The 17,497-nt window shown below is 61.2% G+C and overlaps 1 protein-coding gene across 3 annotated transcripts in view; it reads right to left on the bottom strand.

Annotated features, from left to right (window-relative positions):
• Positions 1-2,190: 2,190 nt before the first annotated feature.
• Positions 2,191-17,497, bottom strand: part of ess2 (ess-2 splicing factor homolog) — a 17,695-nt gene continuing 2,388 nt past the window's right edge. For 2 of the 3 annotated variants that reach the window (XM_041203597.1, XM_041203595.1), the window contains exons 2-10: positions 9,496-9,664; positions 9,119-9,217; positions 8,793-8,962; positions 8,157-8,274; positions 6,384-6,514; positions 5,941-6,043; positions 5,177-5,286; positions 4,292-4,407; positions 2,191-3,025 (exon numbers count right to left, since the gene is read on the bottom strand). In XM_041203597.1, the coding sequence (XP_041059531.1) occupies positions 2,755-3,025; positions 4,292-4,407; positions 5,177-5,286; positions 5,941-6,043; positions 6,384-6,514; positions 8,157-8,274; positions 8,793-8,962; positions 9,119-9,217; positions 9,496-9,571 (1,194 nt within the window). In that variant the 5' untranslated portion in view covers positions 9,572-9,664 and the 3' untranslated portion in view covers positions 2,191-2,754. The remainder of the gene's footprint in view (positions 3,026-4,291; positions 4,408-5,176; positions 5,287-5,940; positions 6,044-6,383; positions 6,515-8,156; positions 8,275-8,792; positions 8,963-9,118; positions 9,218-9,495; positions 9,665-17,497) is intronic. The other variant, XM_041203596.1, reaches the window with a different exon arrangement.

Genomic DNA, 17,497 nt, shown 5'->3' with positions numbered 1-17,497 from the left:
GAGGCGCGAGAGAGAGGGGGCGAGGCGCGAGAGAGAGGGGGCGAGGCGCGAGAGAGAGGGGGCGAGGCGCGAGAGAGAGGGGGCGAGGCGCGAGAGAGAGGGGGCGAGGCGCGAGAGAGAGGGGGCGAGGCGCGAGAGAGAGGGGGCGAGGCGCGAGAGAGAGGGGGCGAGGCGCGAGAGAGAGGGGGCGAGGCGCGAGAGAGAGGGGGCGAGGCGCGAGAGAGAGGGGGCGAGGCGCGAGAGAGAGGGGGCGAGGCGCGAGAGAGAGGGGGCGAGGCGCGAGAGAGAGGGGGCGAGGCGCGAGAGAGAGGGGGCGAGGCGCGAGAGAGAGGGGGCGAGGCGCGAGAGAGAGGGGGCGAGGCGCGAGAGAAAGGGGGCGAGGCGCGAGAGAAAGGGGGCGAGGCGCGAGAGAAAGGGGGCGAGGCGCGAGAGAAAGGGGGCGGGGGGGAGGGGCGAGAGACCCGGGAGAGAGAGAGAGTGGTGAGAGACGCGAGAGAGAGGGGTGAGAGACGCGAGAGAAAGAGGGGTGAGAGACGCAAGAGAAAGAGGGGTGAGAGACGCAAGAGAAAGAGGGGTGAGAGACGCGAGAGAAAGAGGGGGGAGAGGCGCGAGAGAGAGAGAGACGGGGGAGAGGCACGAGAGAGAGACGGGGGAGAGGCGCGAGAGAGAGAGAGAGACGGGGGAGAGGCGCGAGAGAGAGAGAGAGACGGGGGAGAGGCGCGAGAGAGACGGGGGAGAGGCGCGAGAGAGAGAGAGACGTGGGAGAGGCGCGAGAGAGAGAGAGACGGGGGAGAGGCGCGAGAGAGAGAGAGACGGGGGAGAGGCGCGAGAGAGAGAGAGACGGGGGAGAGGCGCGAGAGAGAGAGAGACGGGGGAGAGGCGCGAGAGAGAGAGAGACGGGGGAGAGGCGCGAGAGAGAGAGAGACGGGGGAGAGGCGCGAGAGAGAGAGAGACGGGGGAGAGGCGCGAGAGAGAGAGAGACGGGGAGAGGCGCGAGAGAGAGAGAGACGGGGAGAGGCGCGAGAGAGAGAGACGGGGAGAGGCGCGAGAGAGAGAGAGAGACAGGGAGAGGCGCGAGAGAGAGAGAGATGGGGAGAGGTGCGAGAGAGAGAGACGGGGAGAGGCGCGAGAGAGAGAGAGAGAGACAGGGAGAGGCGCGAGAGAGAGAGCGACGGGTGAGAGGCGCGAGAGAGAGAGAGACGGGGAGAGGCGCAAGAGAGAGAGAGGGGGAGAGGCGCAAGAGAGAGAGAGGGGGAGAGGCGCAAGAGAGAGAGAGGGGGAGAGGCGCAAGAGAGAGAGAGGGGGAGAGGCGCAAGAGAGAGAGAGGGGGAGAGGCGCAAGAGAGAGAGAGGGGGAGAGGCGCAAGAGAGAGAGAGGGGGAGAGGCGCAAGAGAGAGAGAGGGGGAGAGGCGCAAGAGAGAGAGAGGGGGAGAGGCGCAAGAGAGAGAGAGGGGGAGAGGCGCAAGAGAGAGAGAGGGGGAGAGGCGCAAGAGAGAGAGAGGGGGAGAGGCGCAAGAGAGAGAGAGGGGGAGAGGCGCAAGAGAGAGAGAGGGGGAGAGGCGCAAGAGAGAGAGAGAGGGGGAGAGGCGCAAGAGAGAGAGAGGGGGAGAGGCGCAAGAGAGAGAGAGGGGGAGAGGCGCAAGAGAGAGAGAGGGGGAGAGGTGCAAGAGAGAGAGAGGGGGAGAGGCGCAAGAGAGAGAGGGGGAGAGGCGCAAGAGAGAGAGAGGGGGAGAGGCGCAAGAGAGAGAGGGAGGAGAGGCGCAAGAGAGAGGGGGAGAGGCGCAAGAGAGAGAGAGGGGGAGAGGCGCAAGAGAGAGAGAGGGGGAGAGGCGCAAGAGAGAGAGAGGGGGAGAGGCGCAAGAGAGAGAGAGGGGGAGAGGCGAGAGAGAGGGGGGAGAGGCGAGAGAGAGGGGGGAGTCGCGAAAGAGAGGGGGAGAGGCGCGAGAGAGAGCGAGAGGGGGTAGAGGCATGAGAGAGAGAGAGAGGGGAGATGCACAAGAGAGAGATGTGGGGGACGAGAGGAAGAGAGAAGGACCCTAAACTCAGCTGGGTGTTGCACACGTTTTTGGATTATGAACTGAACAGGGGATTTCAGGACCTGTAGGGCTGGGTCCTGTGAAGTTGCGCCTTTTAAGAAAGAGGAAGAGAGAGAGAGTAAATGTGTGTCCATATTTTCATTCAAAGCAGCACTTGGAACGAAAGCTTTAATTTTAAGGGAGCTGTAACATAGTCTCCTCTGGGTTCAAGGCTCAAATTTTACTGGTGATTAGAGGAGGCAGGGCTGTTTGGAGATCTTGTGGGATCAGGGAACACTGAAGACATTAATAAACAATGGAAATATTTCCCAGCGTTCTAACTGCAGTTATAGTGCTGGCAACGAGATGCTGAAGCAGTGGCAATGGATCACAAAATGTGTAGTTGAACTGAAATCAGTGCAACTCTCACTCAGGACTGCACCAGCTGCCATTGATACTGTCTCATTTACAAGGTTCGCAGGTTACAGAGGAGCTGGCAAAGACACCGAGCTGAAATGAGCAGTGAGTCCAAGTCACCCAAAGGACCCAGTTTATACAAACAGAAAAGATACTTAGGCAGGGAAGCAGGTGAATGTAGATGCGAATACGATGAAATCATCCTTCATTCTTAAATATTCCCGTTAGCAGTCCAATCAGTCCAATTTCCAGCTCATCTTGGTTACTTCTTATGAGTTGAAGGGACAGGGAGGTGACAAGTTGTACAGGAATTTGTTCAGCATTAGGAGAAGTCAACTGCTTTCTTTCTCCTGGGCAGCTGCAGTAGGTTATCAGTGATGGAGGTTGGGTCCTGGCTGCTTGGGGTGTGTACAGCACTGAGTGCATTAGGGGTTCCACCAGCACATGGTGTTTTGCACTGTGGTGTTCGTTTGTGTGCTGGGGTGGGGGTGTAACTGGCACGTAAAGCTCTGTCTGTGTACTTGCTGGTAGTCCGGTTAACAAGACGCTGCAGGGCTGGTGACATGACAGGACTGATTCCATGTGGAGAGAGACTGGGAAAGAGAAACAGAAATAAATCTATAGTTCCCAGGCCCCTCCAAGGCTTACAAAATAATCATCCCACTAATTACACTTCATATTTTAGGTTCATCTCTGCGGCAAGCTTATTATTTCAACTCATGCTGCTCAGAGTGTCTAGCTGCCCAGTTTTGGATCACCACCAGTTCTCCTAGTTAAATATTCCCTTACCCCAACTCTCCTAGTGCCCCTACTCACACTGGGTACAGGTCAAGGGTTGCAAAGGTCCACCCACCAGTATTGCTCCAAAATGATCAGGGTGTGTGATCCTACACACAATACCTGCCCACTGTTAACCGCAGAGTGCATTACAGCCGGGCCTGACCTGTCTTCACCCTTTGCCCACAGGTGTGCAATGTTGGCAGGGCCAGTTCACAGCAATTAGAACCAAACATTCTGCCCAATTTCACTGAAGCAGAACACAAACCCCAATACTTGGTCTGTTCAGGCCAACTGTGGCATCCCCAATGGCTCAGCAGAGGTCCCAGTGGCCTCTGCAGGCTCCCTTCCTGTAGTCCCCCCCAGGCTGTTGGGAGCGGCAGTGACCCTGTGAAGCTATTCCAAGCCATTCTGATCAATTGAATGCTGAAGCCTTTGGGCTTTTAATGCCAAGAGTTAAAATGAACTGTACTTGGAAACGGGAATTGGGAACTGTGACTACAGTTGATCAGCTCCTTCCACTCTGTGCAAGGTTCGTGCTCACCATTAACTGTAGCTCGCTCGATCCTCTCCCCACACCCCCTCCCAACTCTGCAACCTAAAATACTTCACAGCACAAGAATTATCAAAGAGCTCTGCCAAATAATGTGCTACCAATAGCCACCAGGAAACGATTTGCATACTGTACGCCCACTGGCATTTTGCCCATTCTTTGCATTACTAATTTTGTCAGGGGAACATGGCCGAGTGCTGCTCTCTCATACATGGCCCCGATGTCAACCTGACCCAGCCCTACAAAGTCATTTGAAGCTGGTCACAGTAAAATAGTACAGTGCTCTCGCAGGCCTGAGGGCAGGTTTCCCAACTCCCTCGAGCGCCAAACCCAAGGACAGTGCGACAGGTGAAGAACCTGTGTTAAACAGGTGGTCTCACTGTGCAGTAGTAGTTAACTTGGTTCAGGCAACCTGGCCTGGCTACAACCCAGTCAGAAGCAGTGACCCTGGCTGTCAGGGACTAAACGCCTTTCTGGCCCCTGGACCAAGGCACCAGACACAACTAACAGAGCAGAGAGTCAATGTCACCTGACTAGGCTCTGCGTCGCTTTCCGTAGAGCTTCCTGCTTCTTGGTTCTGTTCTTGGCAGCGACCTCGTTGACCATTTTTAGGCCCAACCTCTCTCTCCGGCCTGGTTCCAGAATCTGTAGCAAGGAGATACAGTCAGGGGTTAGAGGTAAACAAATCGCAGTAATGGCACCAGCATATTGCTCATATTAAGTAGTTCACTATTCTTGCTGAGATCAGTAGTCCACAAACGATGGGATACTGCTCAACAGACAGTGCCCTGTGCTACAAAATGGGTGGAGAGAGAAAGAATGCTCTTTCAGGTTCAAAAACAAAAAAATGCTGGAAAAACTCAGCAGGTCTGACAACATCTGTGGAGAGAAAGACAGAGTTAACATTTTGAGTCCATATGACTCGTCTTTAGAGCCTTGATCATTCAGGTTGTTGGCCCTATGTTCCTACATGTAGGCTATTTATAACATTTTCTGCTTTTATTAGAAAACTGACAAGACCGGGGCGGGGGGGGGGGAGAACGACCCACAGCACATGAGACCAGGGGGGCGGCGGACCCACAGTGCGCAAGACCGGGGGGCGGCGGACCCACAGCGCGCGAAACCGGGGGGCGGCGGACCCACAGCGCGCGAGACCGGGGGGTGGCAGACCCACAGCGCGCGAGACCGGGGGGCGGCAGACCCACAGCGCGCGAGACCGGGGGGGCGGCGGACCCACAGCGCACGAGACCGGGGGGCGGCAGACCCACAGCGCGCGAGACCGGGGGGCAGCAGACCCACAGCGCGCGAGACCAGGGGGCAGCAGACCCACAGCACGCGAGACCAGGGATATGGAGTGAAGGATTTGATCTCTGGTCCATGTGCCCCCTGCCTGAATTGTACTGTTATACTGTACCTTAAATGCTGGTCCTGGCGTCCTGTCCACATGAGGACTTTCTGAACTCTCCAGACGGAATGGAGTGCCTTCGATTTCACCCCATGTCACCATCGGGGAGTCATTCACACCTACAGGGGCAAAATCTCCAATCAACTTCATGGGATTCATAGCTGGCAAGAAACAACTTCTGCACAGGTGCTAGCCCTGCCAGGGTAAAGGTTCACAAGCACTCTGCGCTGCAGTATGAGTATGGTGACTCCTCTGATGAGACTCCTCGGCAGGGCCAGGGCAGCGCCGAGGAAGCGATGCGCTCCTGGAGGAGCCATTCCAAGAGAGCACAGGGCTGTCAGAGGGGCAGTATCATGGGAACACGACACTGTCCAAGGATCAGTTCTGAGAGTGCTGCATTGTTGGAGGGTCAGTACTGCACTCTCTGAGGGGCAGGGTGGAGGGAGTGCCACACTCTGGTGGGGCAGCAGTGAGTAAGTCCTGCACTGTTGTAGGGCCTACATGTGTGTTCCAATAGACATCAAAATTCCCATGTCAGCTATTTGAAGAGCACCCAGTTTCTTGGAACTTCAGCCTCAGTTTTGTATCATGTTGGCCACGCGGGCAATCATTTGTTTGCTGGAATGCCCTGCCATTTTGTCCACATAACAGTAACTGCACTTCCAGTCAACTTCCCTGGGACAGCCAAGATAAATATAAGTCCTTCTTTTTGGAGAGAGAGAGACAGAGATACTAAGAACATTAGTGTGAGTTGACAACATATTAGCTCTTACCTGGAGCAGGTGAAGGGGTCCCCACAAATCCATAGCCGTTCACTTTGGGTGATTCCTGCGGGATCAGCTCCTTCCCATCAGGCCCCACTTTACCCTGTTTAAACTTCAAAATAAAACACAGCATCAGATAGTGAGCATATACCCACACAATAACATCACAGTTATTTCCTGAAGTAAAGGGGCACTACTCCACATATCACTGCTACAGACATACATCCCTAGCCTACAGGTATTCAACTCATCCTCTACACAAATGTCAGGACTCAGAAGAGCTGGAGTCTGCTCGACGAGGGGTAGGCACAGGGGCTGAGGTATTGGAGGAAGGAGAAAAAGAGGGAGGAAGTTTGAGGTGGGCCCAGGTACTGCCTGGAGGCAGCGATTCTATACATGCTGTGTGCAACTGCTTCCAAGGCTGCAGTGTGTGGGGATCTTGTTTTGTGTACCTGTGCATTGAGAGCTGCTGCTTGCTGTAACTGTGACTTGCTCAGGGCTCGACTAAACGGATCACCCTGGAAACGAGTGTTTTTGTGAACCACTTCACGAGGTTTCTTGAAGAGCTCGTCATCCTTTACTCCTGGAAAACAAAGAAGAAAGACCACAGCAACAGTCAGCATGCAAACTAGAAAGCAGCTGGTATTGATGGGAAGCTGAGGAGAGGATTTTGTACTCAGTCAATGCTCAGTTTACGGGATGGGGTGTGCCCAGAGTGGATTATGGGAATGCACAGCAGTCAAATTCCAGCTGAAGCAAACAATTTCATTCTACATCTTACTAGCACAAGCAGCCCCTGAGCAGGCCATCCAGGCCAGGACATTTCTCTGCATTATCTGATGGACTTAATCATACTCACTGCTCAAGAAGTGTCTAAATGTATGGAGCTGGTTCTGAAACTTCTTCAGTGACCACCCCCCTCAAAGTTTGGGAATTTACTCACTACAACTCCACACAGACAGAGCCTACTCCCTGTTACAGAGCAGGCCTTAAACACCCAATCACAAGCTGGAAGGTACACTCGGCTTAAAATGGTAGCATTCCAGTTAAAGAAAATACCTCAGGTGATGCAGCAAAGGGTGGGGAATAAATGGAGGCCTGTGGTAACCATGGAAACATCAATATATCCATTTAGCCACTGTTTACCCATAATTCTTTTTATTTTTTCACAGAATGAGAGCATTGCTGGATAGGCCAGCACTTGTTGTCCATCTATAATTGCCCTTCAGAAGTCGGCGAGGCCACCTCATTGAACTGCTGCAGTGCATGTGCTGTAGGTACACCTTCAGTGAGACATTTATAGTTCTACAACTGTTCTCCTGTCGGCACTGGAAGTCTAAATATCCCTGAGCTCTGGTTCATTTGCAAGAATAAGTTAAGCGAGACCATCAGACACGGAGACTTCACTCCCAACATTCCGGGCAGCATTCAAGGCCAGGCCCTACAGGTCAAAGATCAATTTGCCTACACCCTTTACCACTCAGCTCCACAAGGAAACCAACAGTCTCATTTCATGGTGTCACAGTTTAGGTTTTATACACGTTCAACAGCCACATGAAATTGAAGAAGCTCCGTGCCCTGAATGAGATGCTGATTTGACTGCAGCATCCAAAAAATACTTCATTTGCAGAAAACAAATGAACTGCACACAGGCAGGACTGTGAGCAAGAAGAGGACAATTAGGCCGTACTCCTAGCACTTAATCCAAGACCCCCTTACTGTTTCATTTCATGCAACTTCACATTGTCTGAAAATAGTAATACTGTGAAACTACAAGAGGTCTGAAGGTACACAGAAGTTTCTGGCTGGTGAGGAAGGGTTTTGCTATTCTTCCTGAACTCACACCAAATGAGCCCTTCAAACGTCTGAGTTAAATCTGCTGCTCCTTTCTCTTGTTGTCTCTCCTAAATACTCGTGATACTGTTCCTTCACCTTGATCTGCTCCTACCTCATTACTGACAGTGCCAGGACATAAGCTCTACATCAGCACTGAGACTGATACTCTGCCCAGTAACTAGTGAACGTTATTAAAGCTATGCATTGGCAAAATATTCACCCAAACAGGACATCAGTGTTCAGGTTCATCCTCTGGATGACTACTTCCTCTAGTCTGAGGTGGTGTCACAACCCCACTGCTGTTCCAGTTGATATCAGCACCTATAGGGGATCATTTCCTCACTGGTCAGGGCTGGAAATTACAAATGGGACGTCAGTCTGCTCCTTACCTTCCGGGTAATACATCAGAACATTCTTGGCCTTATACTCCCAGGTTTCCACTCCTGCTTTTCCGACCACGATGGCATGGACCTCAGCTGATGGCAGCATCAGCATTTCCTCACGGCGCTGTAAGGAGAAACATCGTCAGCAACACATCCAGCATGGGACAGACCTGTACACGATCCCTCACTGCATTGTGAACCCCGCAGGGAGAAGGGGGTCACTCATTAACTCTTTAGGTATTTGTTCCTGCAAAGCCCCACAAAGAGGTGGCATCTTCCCATACCTGATCCCTCCTCAGACCCATCTCCATTGCCCAAATTCTGGGTCTATATTACTGGTAGGGGGAGTGTCTATGTTTATTTTATGCCCGTTTAGGTCCTCCACAAGTGAAGTAGTTTGTCTAGTTGGGTGGAATTGAGACAAACTAGGCCTAAATCTCCCGGACAAGTCTCCTGGAAGGCAGAGTGATTCAAACTTGGGTATCTGTTCATAAAGGGGTAGCACCATTGGTCATCCCAACTCCAGCTCCTTCCAGAACTATCTAATAATTCAAAATGACGCCATTGTGCCCTAGGCTGAAGAGTAATAACCAAGGGGCAGAGATTTAGTGTACACAAAGAAAGCAGGAGAAGAGGTTGTACCTGCTTTGACCCTTCCTCTGCCTCATACATCCAGGCATGTTTGATCTTGTTCCTCTCTTCAGCAATCTCTATGATCTGGTTGAAGGAGGCATTATCTTCGCTGGTGCTTCTCCCCAAGAAGGTGTCCAGAGTCGGCAACTCCTTCTCTTCCTTCCTCCTATCCCCCTCTGCTGGAAAAAGAGAGAAACTCCAGTCACTCAGTAAGGTAGATGCGAATCCAGAGCTCAGTATATGACTGCACCATGGTCCCTTTATTGCTGCCCAACAGGTGAGCAGAACATTTTCTACTTATTAAAGAGAGATGCACTTCACATCACAAAAACCACCTTCATCAGCTGCTGGCCCTCCATCTTGTCCAGTTTTACTTTGTGACGATGGAGATCCTGGGACAACCTCTGGTGTTTCAAAACTAGCAGGAGTGAGATCTGAAAGAGACCAGAATAGGAATGAATACAGTCAGGTCACTGGAGCCGCATGCTGCCCCCACCACCCCGGGTAGTGCTGGAGCTGAATGCTAGCACCCCACCCCTGGGCAGTGCCAGAGCTGGAGCCACATGCTGGCACCACCCCCCCACCAGGCAGTGCTAGAGCCACTCACACACCCTCAAGAAGCAATGGTGGAAGCAGAAACCACAGCATGATTTAAAAAGAATTGGACAAATTTAGCACTAATGAGCTACAAATTGAGAGGAGACACACTTACAAGCTGCAGGAGTCTCTGAGTTTGGTTTGCGTAGTGAGGAACCATATTTTATGGTTATTTCACGCATCTTCTCCATGTCACCACTCTCTTCAGCCTCCAAATACTCCCTCTGAGCACGTAACTTTTCCACATCAGGGAAAAAGTCTCGCTGGATAATTTCTTCCAAATTCTGTTGGATAAAGTGCAGCATTCAGTGGTTAGACAACACAAGCAAACATGAACATGGAAGGATTATTGAGCGAATACTCAGGTTGGAGCTGGGGTGCTAATTCGCATTGCGGTTCATCCATTACTCTTGTGAGCTATCCTGATGAGTGCAAGATGGAAAGCTTTGATAGTGTGTCTCTTTTTTCAGCAAAACTCAAGGATGGAAAAGTCAACAGTTGGGTTGTAAGAGATTTGATGATGAGACTTTTGAAAGTGAGAGGAAATTTTCATATTAGCTGGCTGGGGCTAGTGGAGTGTTGCTGCAAGGATCAGTGCTGGGTCCTCAGCTTTTAACAAACTATATTAATGACTTGGAGAGTAATGTGTATAAGATGCTGACGATACAAAGCTAGGTGGGAGTGTAAGCTGTGAGGTGGACACAGTGCGGCCACAAAGAGATATAGACACTTAAGCGAGTGGGCAACAGGATGGCAGAAGGAGTATAATTTGGGGAAGTGTGAAGTTATTAACTTTGGTTGTAAGAATAGAGAAACAGATTTTTTTAAAAATGCTTGAAACTTGTAAAAGTTTATGCCCCGAGACACTTGGTTGTTCTCACACGAGAAACAAAAAGTTAGCAAGCAAGTCGCATGTGCAGCAAGCAATTAGAAAAGCAAATGGCATGCGGGCCTTTATTGCAAAGACATCGGAGTATAAAGACAAAGAAGTCGTGCTGTAATTGTACAGGGCTTTGGTGAGACCACACCAGAAATTTTGTATGCAGTTTTGGTATCGTTAAAGGATGGGTGTATTTTCAGTAGAAATGGTAAAGCAAATGTTCATTAAATTGGGATGATGCGGCTCACAGAATCACAATGCAGAAGAGGCCCTTCGGCCCATGAAGTCTGCAAGGACACATGAGGAGGGCGGGGACGGCGAGAGGAGTGGGGGGAGAGGGGACGGCGAGAGGTGGGGGGGGGAGAGGGGACGGCGAGAGGTGGGGGGGGGGAGAGGGGACGGCGAGAGGTGGGGGGGGGGAGAGGGGACGGCGAGAGGTGGGGGGGGGGGAGAGGGGACGGCGAGAGGTGGGGGGGGGGAGAGGGGACGGCGAGAGGTGGGGGGGGGGGAGAGGGGACGGCGAGAGGTGGGGGGGGGGAGAGGGGACGGCGAGAGGTGGGGGGGGGGAGAGGGGACGGCGAGAGGTGGGGGGGGAGAGGGGACGGCGAGAGGTGGGGGGGGGGAAGAGGGGACGGCGAGAGGTGGGGGGGGAGAGGGGACGGCGAGAGGTGGGGGGGGGGAGAGGGGACGGCGAGAGGTGGGGGGGGGGGAGAGGGGACGGCGAGAGGTGGGGGGGGGGAGAGGGGACGGCGAGAGGTGGGGGGGGGAGAGGGGACGGCGAGAGGTGGGGGGGGGAGAGGGGACGGCGAGAGGTGGGGGGGGGAGAGGGGACGGCGAGAGGTGGGGGGGGGAGAGGGGACGGCGAGAGGTGGGGGGGGGAGAGGGGACGGCGAGAGGTGGGGGGGGAGAGGGGACGGCGAGAGGTGGGGGGGGAGAGGGGACGGCGAGAGGTGGGGGGGGGAGAGGGGACGGCGAGAGGTGGGGGGGGGAGAGGGGACGGCGAGAGGTGGGGGGGGGAGAGGGGACGGCGAGAGGTGGGGGGGGGAGAGGGGACGGCGAGAGGTGGGGGGGGGAGAGGGGACGGCGAGAGGTGGGGGGGGGGAGAGGGGACGGCGAGAGGTGGGGGGGGGAGAGGGGACGGCGAGAGGTGGGGGGGGGAGAGGGGACGGCGAGAGGTGGGGGGGGGAGAGGGGACGGCGAGAGGTGGGGGGGGGAGAGGGGACGGCGAGAGGTGGGGGGGGGAGAGGGGACGGCGAGAGGTGGGGGGGGAGAGGGGACGGCGAGAGGTGGGGGGGGAGAGGGGACGGCGAGAGGTGGGGGGGGAGAGGGGACGGCGAGAGGTGGGGGGGAGAGGGGACGGCGAGAGGTGGGGGGGGAGAGGGGACGGCGAGAGGTGGGGGGGGAGAGGGGACGGCGAGAGGTGGGGGGGGAGAGGGGACGGCGAGAGGTGGGGGGGGGAGAGGGGACGGCGAGAGGTGGGGGGGGAGAGGGGACGGCGAGAGGTGGGGGGGGGAGAGGGGACGGCGAGAGGTGGGGGGGGGAGAGGGGACGGCGAGAGGTGGGGGGGGGAGAGGGGACGGCGAGAGGTGGGGGGGGAGAGGGACGGCGAGAGGTGGGGGGGGGGGAGAGGGGACGGCGAGAGGTGGGGGGGGAGAGGGGACGGCGAGAGGTGGGGGGGGAGAGGGGACGGCGAGAGGTGGGGGGGGGAGAGGGGACGGCGAGAGGTGGGGGGGGAGAGGGGACGGCGAGAGGTGGGGGGGGAGAGGGGACGGCGAGAGGTGGGGGGGGAGAGGGGACGGCGAGAGGTGGGGGGGGAGAGGGGACGGCGAGAGGTGGGGGGGAGAGGGGACGGCGAGAGGTGGGGGGGGAGAGGGGACGGCGAGAGGTGGGGGGGGGAGAGGGGACGGCGAGAGGTGGGGGGGAGAGGGGACGGCGAGAGGTGGGGGGGGAGAGGGGACGGCGAGAGGTGGGGGGGGAGAGGGGACGGCGAGAGGTGGGGGGGGAGAGGGGACGGCGAGAGGTGGGGGGGGGAAAGGGGACGGCAAGAGGTGGGGGGGGAGAGGGGACGGCGAGAGGTGGGGGGGGAGAGGGGACGACGAGAGGTGGGGGGGGAAAGAGGGGACAGCGAGTGGGGGTGGGGTTGAGAGGGGACGGCGAGAGTGGAGGGGGAGAGGGGACGGCGAGATGTGGGGGGGGGGAGAGAGGACGGCAAGAGGTGGGCTGGGGGGAGAGGGGACGGGGAAGAGGGGACGGCGAGAGGTGGGGACGGGGAAGAGTGGACGGCGAGAGGTGGGGGGGGGAAGAGGGGAGGGCGAGAGGTGGGGCGGGGGAAGAGGGGACGGCGAGAGGTAGGGGGGGAGAGGGGACGGCGAGAGGTAGGGGGGGAGAGGGGACGGCGAGAGGTAGGGGGGAGAGGGGACGGCGAGAGGTGGGGGGGGGAAGAGGGGAGGGCGAGAGGTGGGGGGGGGGAAGAGGGGAGGGCGAGAGGTGGGGCGGGGTAAGAGGGGACGGCGAGATGTGGTGGGGGGGGGAAGAGGAGACGGCGAGAGGTGGGGGGGGAGAGGGGACGGCGAGAGGTGGGGGGAGAGAGGGGACGGCGAGAGGTGGGGGGAGAGAGGGGACGGCGAGAGGTGGGGGGGGGAAGAGGGGACGGCGAGAGGTAGGGGGGAAGAGGGGACGGCGAGAGGTAGGGGGGAGAGGGGACGGCGAGAGGTGGGGGGGGGGGGAAGAGGGGAGGGCGAGAGGTGGGGGGGGGGAAGAGGGGAGGGCGAGAGGTGGGGCGGGGTAAGAGGGGAGGGCGAGAGGTGGGGCGGGGTAAGAGGGGACGGCGAGATGTTGTGGGGGGGGAAGAGGGGACGGCGAGAGGTGGGGGGGGAGAGGGGACGGCGAGAGGTGGGGGGAGAGAGGGGGCGGAGAGAGGTGGGGGGAGAGAGGGGACGGCGAGAGGTGGGGGGAGAGAGGGGACGGCGAGAGGTGGGGGGAGAGAGGGGACGGCGAGAGGTGGGGGGGGAGAGGGGACGGCGAGAGGTGGGGGGGGAGAGGGGACGGCGAGAGGTGGGGGGGGAGAGGGGACGGGAGAGGGGTGGGGGGGGAGAGGGGACGGCGAGAGGTGGGGGGGGAGAGGGGACGGCGAGAGGTGGGGGGGGAGAGGGGACGGCGAGAGGTGGGGGGGGGAGAGGGGACGGCGAGAGGTGGGGGGGGAGAGGGGACGGCGAGAGGTGGGGGGGAGAGGGGACGGCGAGAGGTGGGGGGGGAGAGGGGACGGCGAGAGGTGGGGGGGAGAGGGGACGGCGAGAGGTGGGGGGGGAGAGGGGACGGCGAGAGGTTGGGGGGGAGAGGGGACGGCGAGAGGTGGGGGGGAGAGGGGGACGGCGAGAGGTGGGGGGGGAGAGGGGACGGCGAGAGGTGGGGGGGGAGAGGGGACGGCGAGAGGTGGGGGGGGAGAGGGGACGGCGAGAGGTGGGGTGGGGGGAGAGGGGACGGGGAAGAGGGGACGGCGAGAGGTGGGGGGGGGAAGAGGGGACGGCGAGAGGTGCGGCGGGGGGAGAGGGGACGGGGAAGAGGGGACGGCGAGAGGTGGGGGGGGAAGAGGGGACAGCGAGTGGGGGTGGGGTTGAGAGGGGACGGCGAGAGTGGAGGGGGAGAGGGGACGGCGAGATGTGGGGGGGGGAGAGGGGACGGCAAGAGGTGGGGTGGGGGGAGAGGGGACGGGGAAGAGGGGACGGCGAGAGGTGGGGGGGGGGGAAGCGGGGACGGCGAGAGGTGGGGGGGGGAAGAGGGGACGGCGAGAGGTGGGGGGGGGAAGAGGGGACGGCGAGAGGTGGGGGGGGGAAGAGGGGACGGCGAGAGGTGGGGGGGAAGAGGGGACGGCGAGAGGTGGGGGGGGAAGAGGGGACGTCGAGAGGTGGGGGGGAGGAAGAGGGGACGGCGAGAGGTGGGGGGGGAAGAGGGGACGGCGAGAGGTGGGGGGGGAAGAGGGGACGGCGAGAGGTGGGGGGGAAGAGGGGACGGCGAGAGGTGGGGGGGGAAGAGGGGACGGCGAGAGGTGGGGGGGGGAAGAGGGGACGGCGAGAGGTGGGGGGGGGAAGAGGGGACGGCGAGAGGTGGGGGGGGAAGAGGGGGACGGCGAGAGGTGGGGGGGGGAAGAGGGGGACGGCGAGAGGTGGGGGGGGGAAGGGGGGGAAGATGGGGACGGCGAGAGGTGGGGGGGGAAGAGGGGACGGCGAGAGCGTGGGGGGGGAAGAGGGGACGGCGAGAGACGGTGGGGGGGGAAGAGGGGACGGCGAGAGGTGGGGGGGGAGAGGGGACGGCGAGAGGTGGGGGGGGGGAAGAGAGGACGGCGAGAGGTGGGGGGGCGAAGAGGGGACGGCGAGAGGTGGGGGGGAAGAGGGGACGGCGAGAGGTGGGGGGGGAAGATGGGACGGCGAGACGAGGTGGGGGGGAAAGGGGGACGGACGAGAGGTGGGGGGGGAAGAGGGGACGGCGAGATGTTGGGGGGGGAAGAGGGGACGGGCGCGAGAGGTGGGGGGGGAAGACGGGGACGGCGTAGGACGGTGGGGGGGGGGAAGAGGGGACGGCGATGAGGTGGGGGGGGGAAGAGGGGACGGGGAGAGGGTGGGGGGGGAAACGAGGGGACGGCGAGGAGGTGGGAGAGGGGACGGCGAAGGGAAAGAGGGACGGCGAGATCGGGGGGGGGGGAAGAGGGGACGGCGAGAGGTGGGGGGGGAAGAGGGGACGGCGAGAGGTGGGGGGGGAAGAGGGGACGGCGAGAGGTGGGGGGGAGGGAAGAGGGGACGGCGAGAGGTGGGGGGGAAGAGGGGACGGCGAGAGGTGGGGGGGGAAGAGGGGACGGCGAGAGGTGGGGGGGGGAAGAGGGGACGGCGAGAGGTGGGGGGGGAAGAGGGGACGGCGAGAGGTGGGGGGGGGGAAGAGGGGACGGCGAGAGGGGGGGGGGAAGTTAGGGGACGGCGCGAGAGGTGGGGGGGGAAGAGGGGACGGCGAGAGGTGGGGGGGGAAGAGAGGGACGGCGAGAGGTGGGGGGGGGAAGAGGGGACGGCGAGAGGTGGGGGGGGAAGAGGGGACGGCGAGACAGGTGGGGGGGGAAGAGGGGACGGCGAGAGGTGGGGGGGGAAGAGTGGGACGGCGAGAGGGTGGGGGGGGAAGAGGGGACGGCGAGAGGTGGGGTGGGAAGAGGGTGACGGCGAGAGGTGGGGGGGGAAGAGGGGACGGCGAGAGGTGGGGGAGGGAAGAGGGGACGGCGAGAGGTGGGGGGGGAGAAGAGGGGAACGGCGAGACGGTGGGGGGGAAGAGGGACGGCGAGCGAGGGTGGGGGGGGGAAGAGGGGACGGCGAGAGGTGGGGGGGGAAGATGGGACGGCGAGAGGTGGGGGGGGAAGATGGGGACGGCGAGAGGTGGGGGGGGAAGAGGGGACGGCGAGAGGTGGGGGGGAAGAGGGGACGGCGAGAGGTGGGGGGGGAAGAGGGGACGGCGAGAGGTGGGGGGGGAAAGAGGGGACGGCGCGGAGAAGAGGGACGGCGAGGGTGGGGGGGAAGAGGGGGACGGCGAGAGGTGGGGGGGGAAGAGGGGACGGCGAGAGGTGGGGGGGAAGAGGGGACGGCGAGAGGTGGGGGGGGAGAGGGGACGGCGAGAGGTGGGGGGGGAAGAGGGGACGGCGAGAGGGTGGGGGGGAAGAGGGGACGGCGAGAGGTGGGGGGGGAAGAGGGGACGGCGAGAGGTGGGGGGGGAAGAGGGGACGGCGAGAGGTGGGGGGGGGAAGAGGGGACGGCGAGAGGTGGGGGGGAAGAGGGGACGGCGAGAGGTGGGGGGGGAAGAGGGGACGGCGAGAGGTGGGGGGGGAAGAGGGGACGGCGAGAGGTGGGGGGGGAAGAGGGGACGGCGAGAGGTGGGGGGGGAAGAGGGGACGGCGAGAGGTGGGGGGGGAAGAGGGGACGGCGAGAGGTGGGGGGGGAAGAGGGGACGGCGAGAGGTGGGGGGGGAAGAGGGGACGGCGAGAGGTGGGGGGGGAAGAGGGGACGGCGAGAGGTGGGGGGGGAAGAGGGGACGGCGAGAGGTGGGGGGGAAGAGGGGACGGCGAGAGGTGGGGGGGGAAGAGGGGACGGCGAGAGGTGGGGGGGGAAGAGGGGACGGCGAGAGGTGGGGGGGGAAGAGGGGACGGCGAGAGGTGGGGGGGGAAGAGGGGACGGCGAGAGGTGGGGGGGGGAAGAGGGGACGGCGAGAGGTGGGGGGGGAAGAGGGGACGGCGAGAGGTGGGGGGGGAAGAGGGGACGGCGAGAGGTGGGGGGGGAAGAGGGGACGGCGAGAGGTGGGGGGGGAAGAGGGGACGGCGAGAGGTGGGGGGGGAAGAGGGGACGGCGAGAGGTGGGGGGGGAAGAGGGGACGGCGAGAGGTGGGGGGGGAAGAGGGGACGGCGAGAGGTGGGGGGGGAAGAGGGGACGGCGAGAGGTGGGGGGGGAAGAGGGGACGGCGAGAGGTGGGGGGGGAAGAGGGGACGGCGAGAGGTGGGGGGGGAAGGAGGGGACGGCGAGAGGTGGGGGGGGAAGAGGGGACGGCGAGAGGTGGGGGGGGAAAGAGGGGACGGCGAGAGGTGGGGGGGGAAGAGGGGACGGCGAGAGGTGGGGGGGGAAGAGGGGACGGCGAGAGGTGGGGGGGGAAGAGGGGACGGCGAGAGGTGGGGGGGGGAAGAGGGGACGGCGAGAGGTGGGGGGGGAAGAGTGGGACGGCGAGAGGTGGGGGGGGAAGAGGGGACGGCGAGAGGTGGGGGGGGAAGAGGGGACGGCCGAGAGGTGGGGGGGGAAGAGGGGACGGCGAGACGGTGGGGGGGGAAGAGGGGACGGCGGAGGTGGGGGGGGAAGAGGGGACGGCGAGAGGTGGGGGGGGGAAGAGGGGACGGCGAGAGGTGGGGGGGGAAGAGGGGACGGCGAGAGGTGGGGGGGGAAGAGGGGACGGCGAGAGGTGGGGGGGGAAGAGGGGACGGCGAGAGGTGGGGGGGGAAGAGGGGACGGCGAGAGGTGGGGGGGGAAGAGGGGACGGCGAGAGGTGGGGGGGGAAGAGGGGACGGCGAGAGGTGGGGGGGAAAGAGGGGACGGCGAGAGGTGGGGGGGGAAGAGGGGACGGCGAGAGGTGGGGGGGGAAGAGGGGACGGCGAGAGGTGGGGGGGAAGAGGGGACGGCGAGAGGTGGGGGGGGGAAGAGGGGACGGCGAGAGGTGGGGGGGGAAG

This window comes from Carcharodon carcharias, chromosome 13 (genome assembly GCF_017639515.1).
Source record: "Carcharodon carcharias isolate sCarCar2 chromosome 13, sCarCar2.pri, whole genome shotgun sequence".
Classification (NCBI taxonomy): Eukaryota; Metazoa; Chordata; class Chondrichthyes; order Lamniformes; family Lamnidae; genus Carcharodon; species Carcharodon carcharias.
This window is presented reverse-complemented; position numbering and strand designations above follow the sequence as displayed.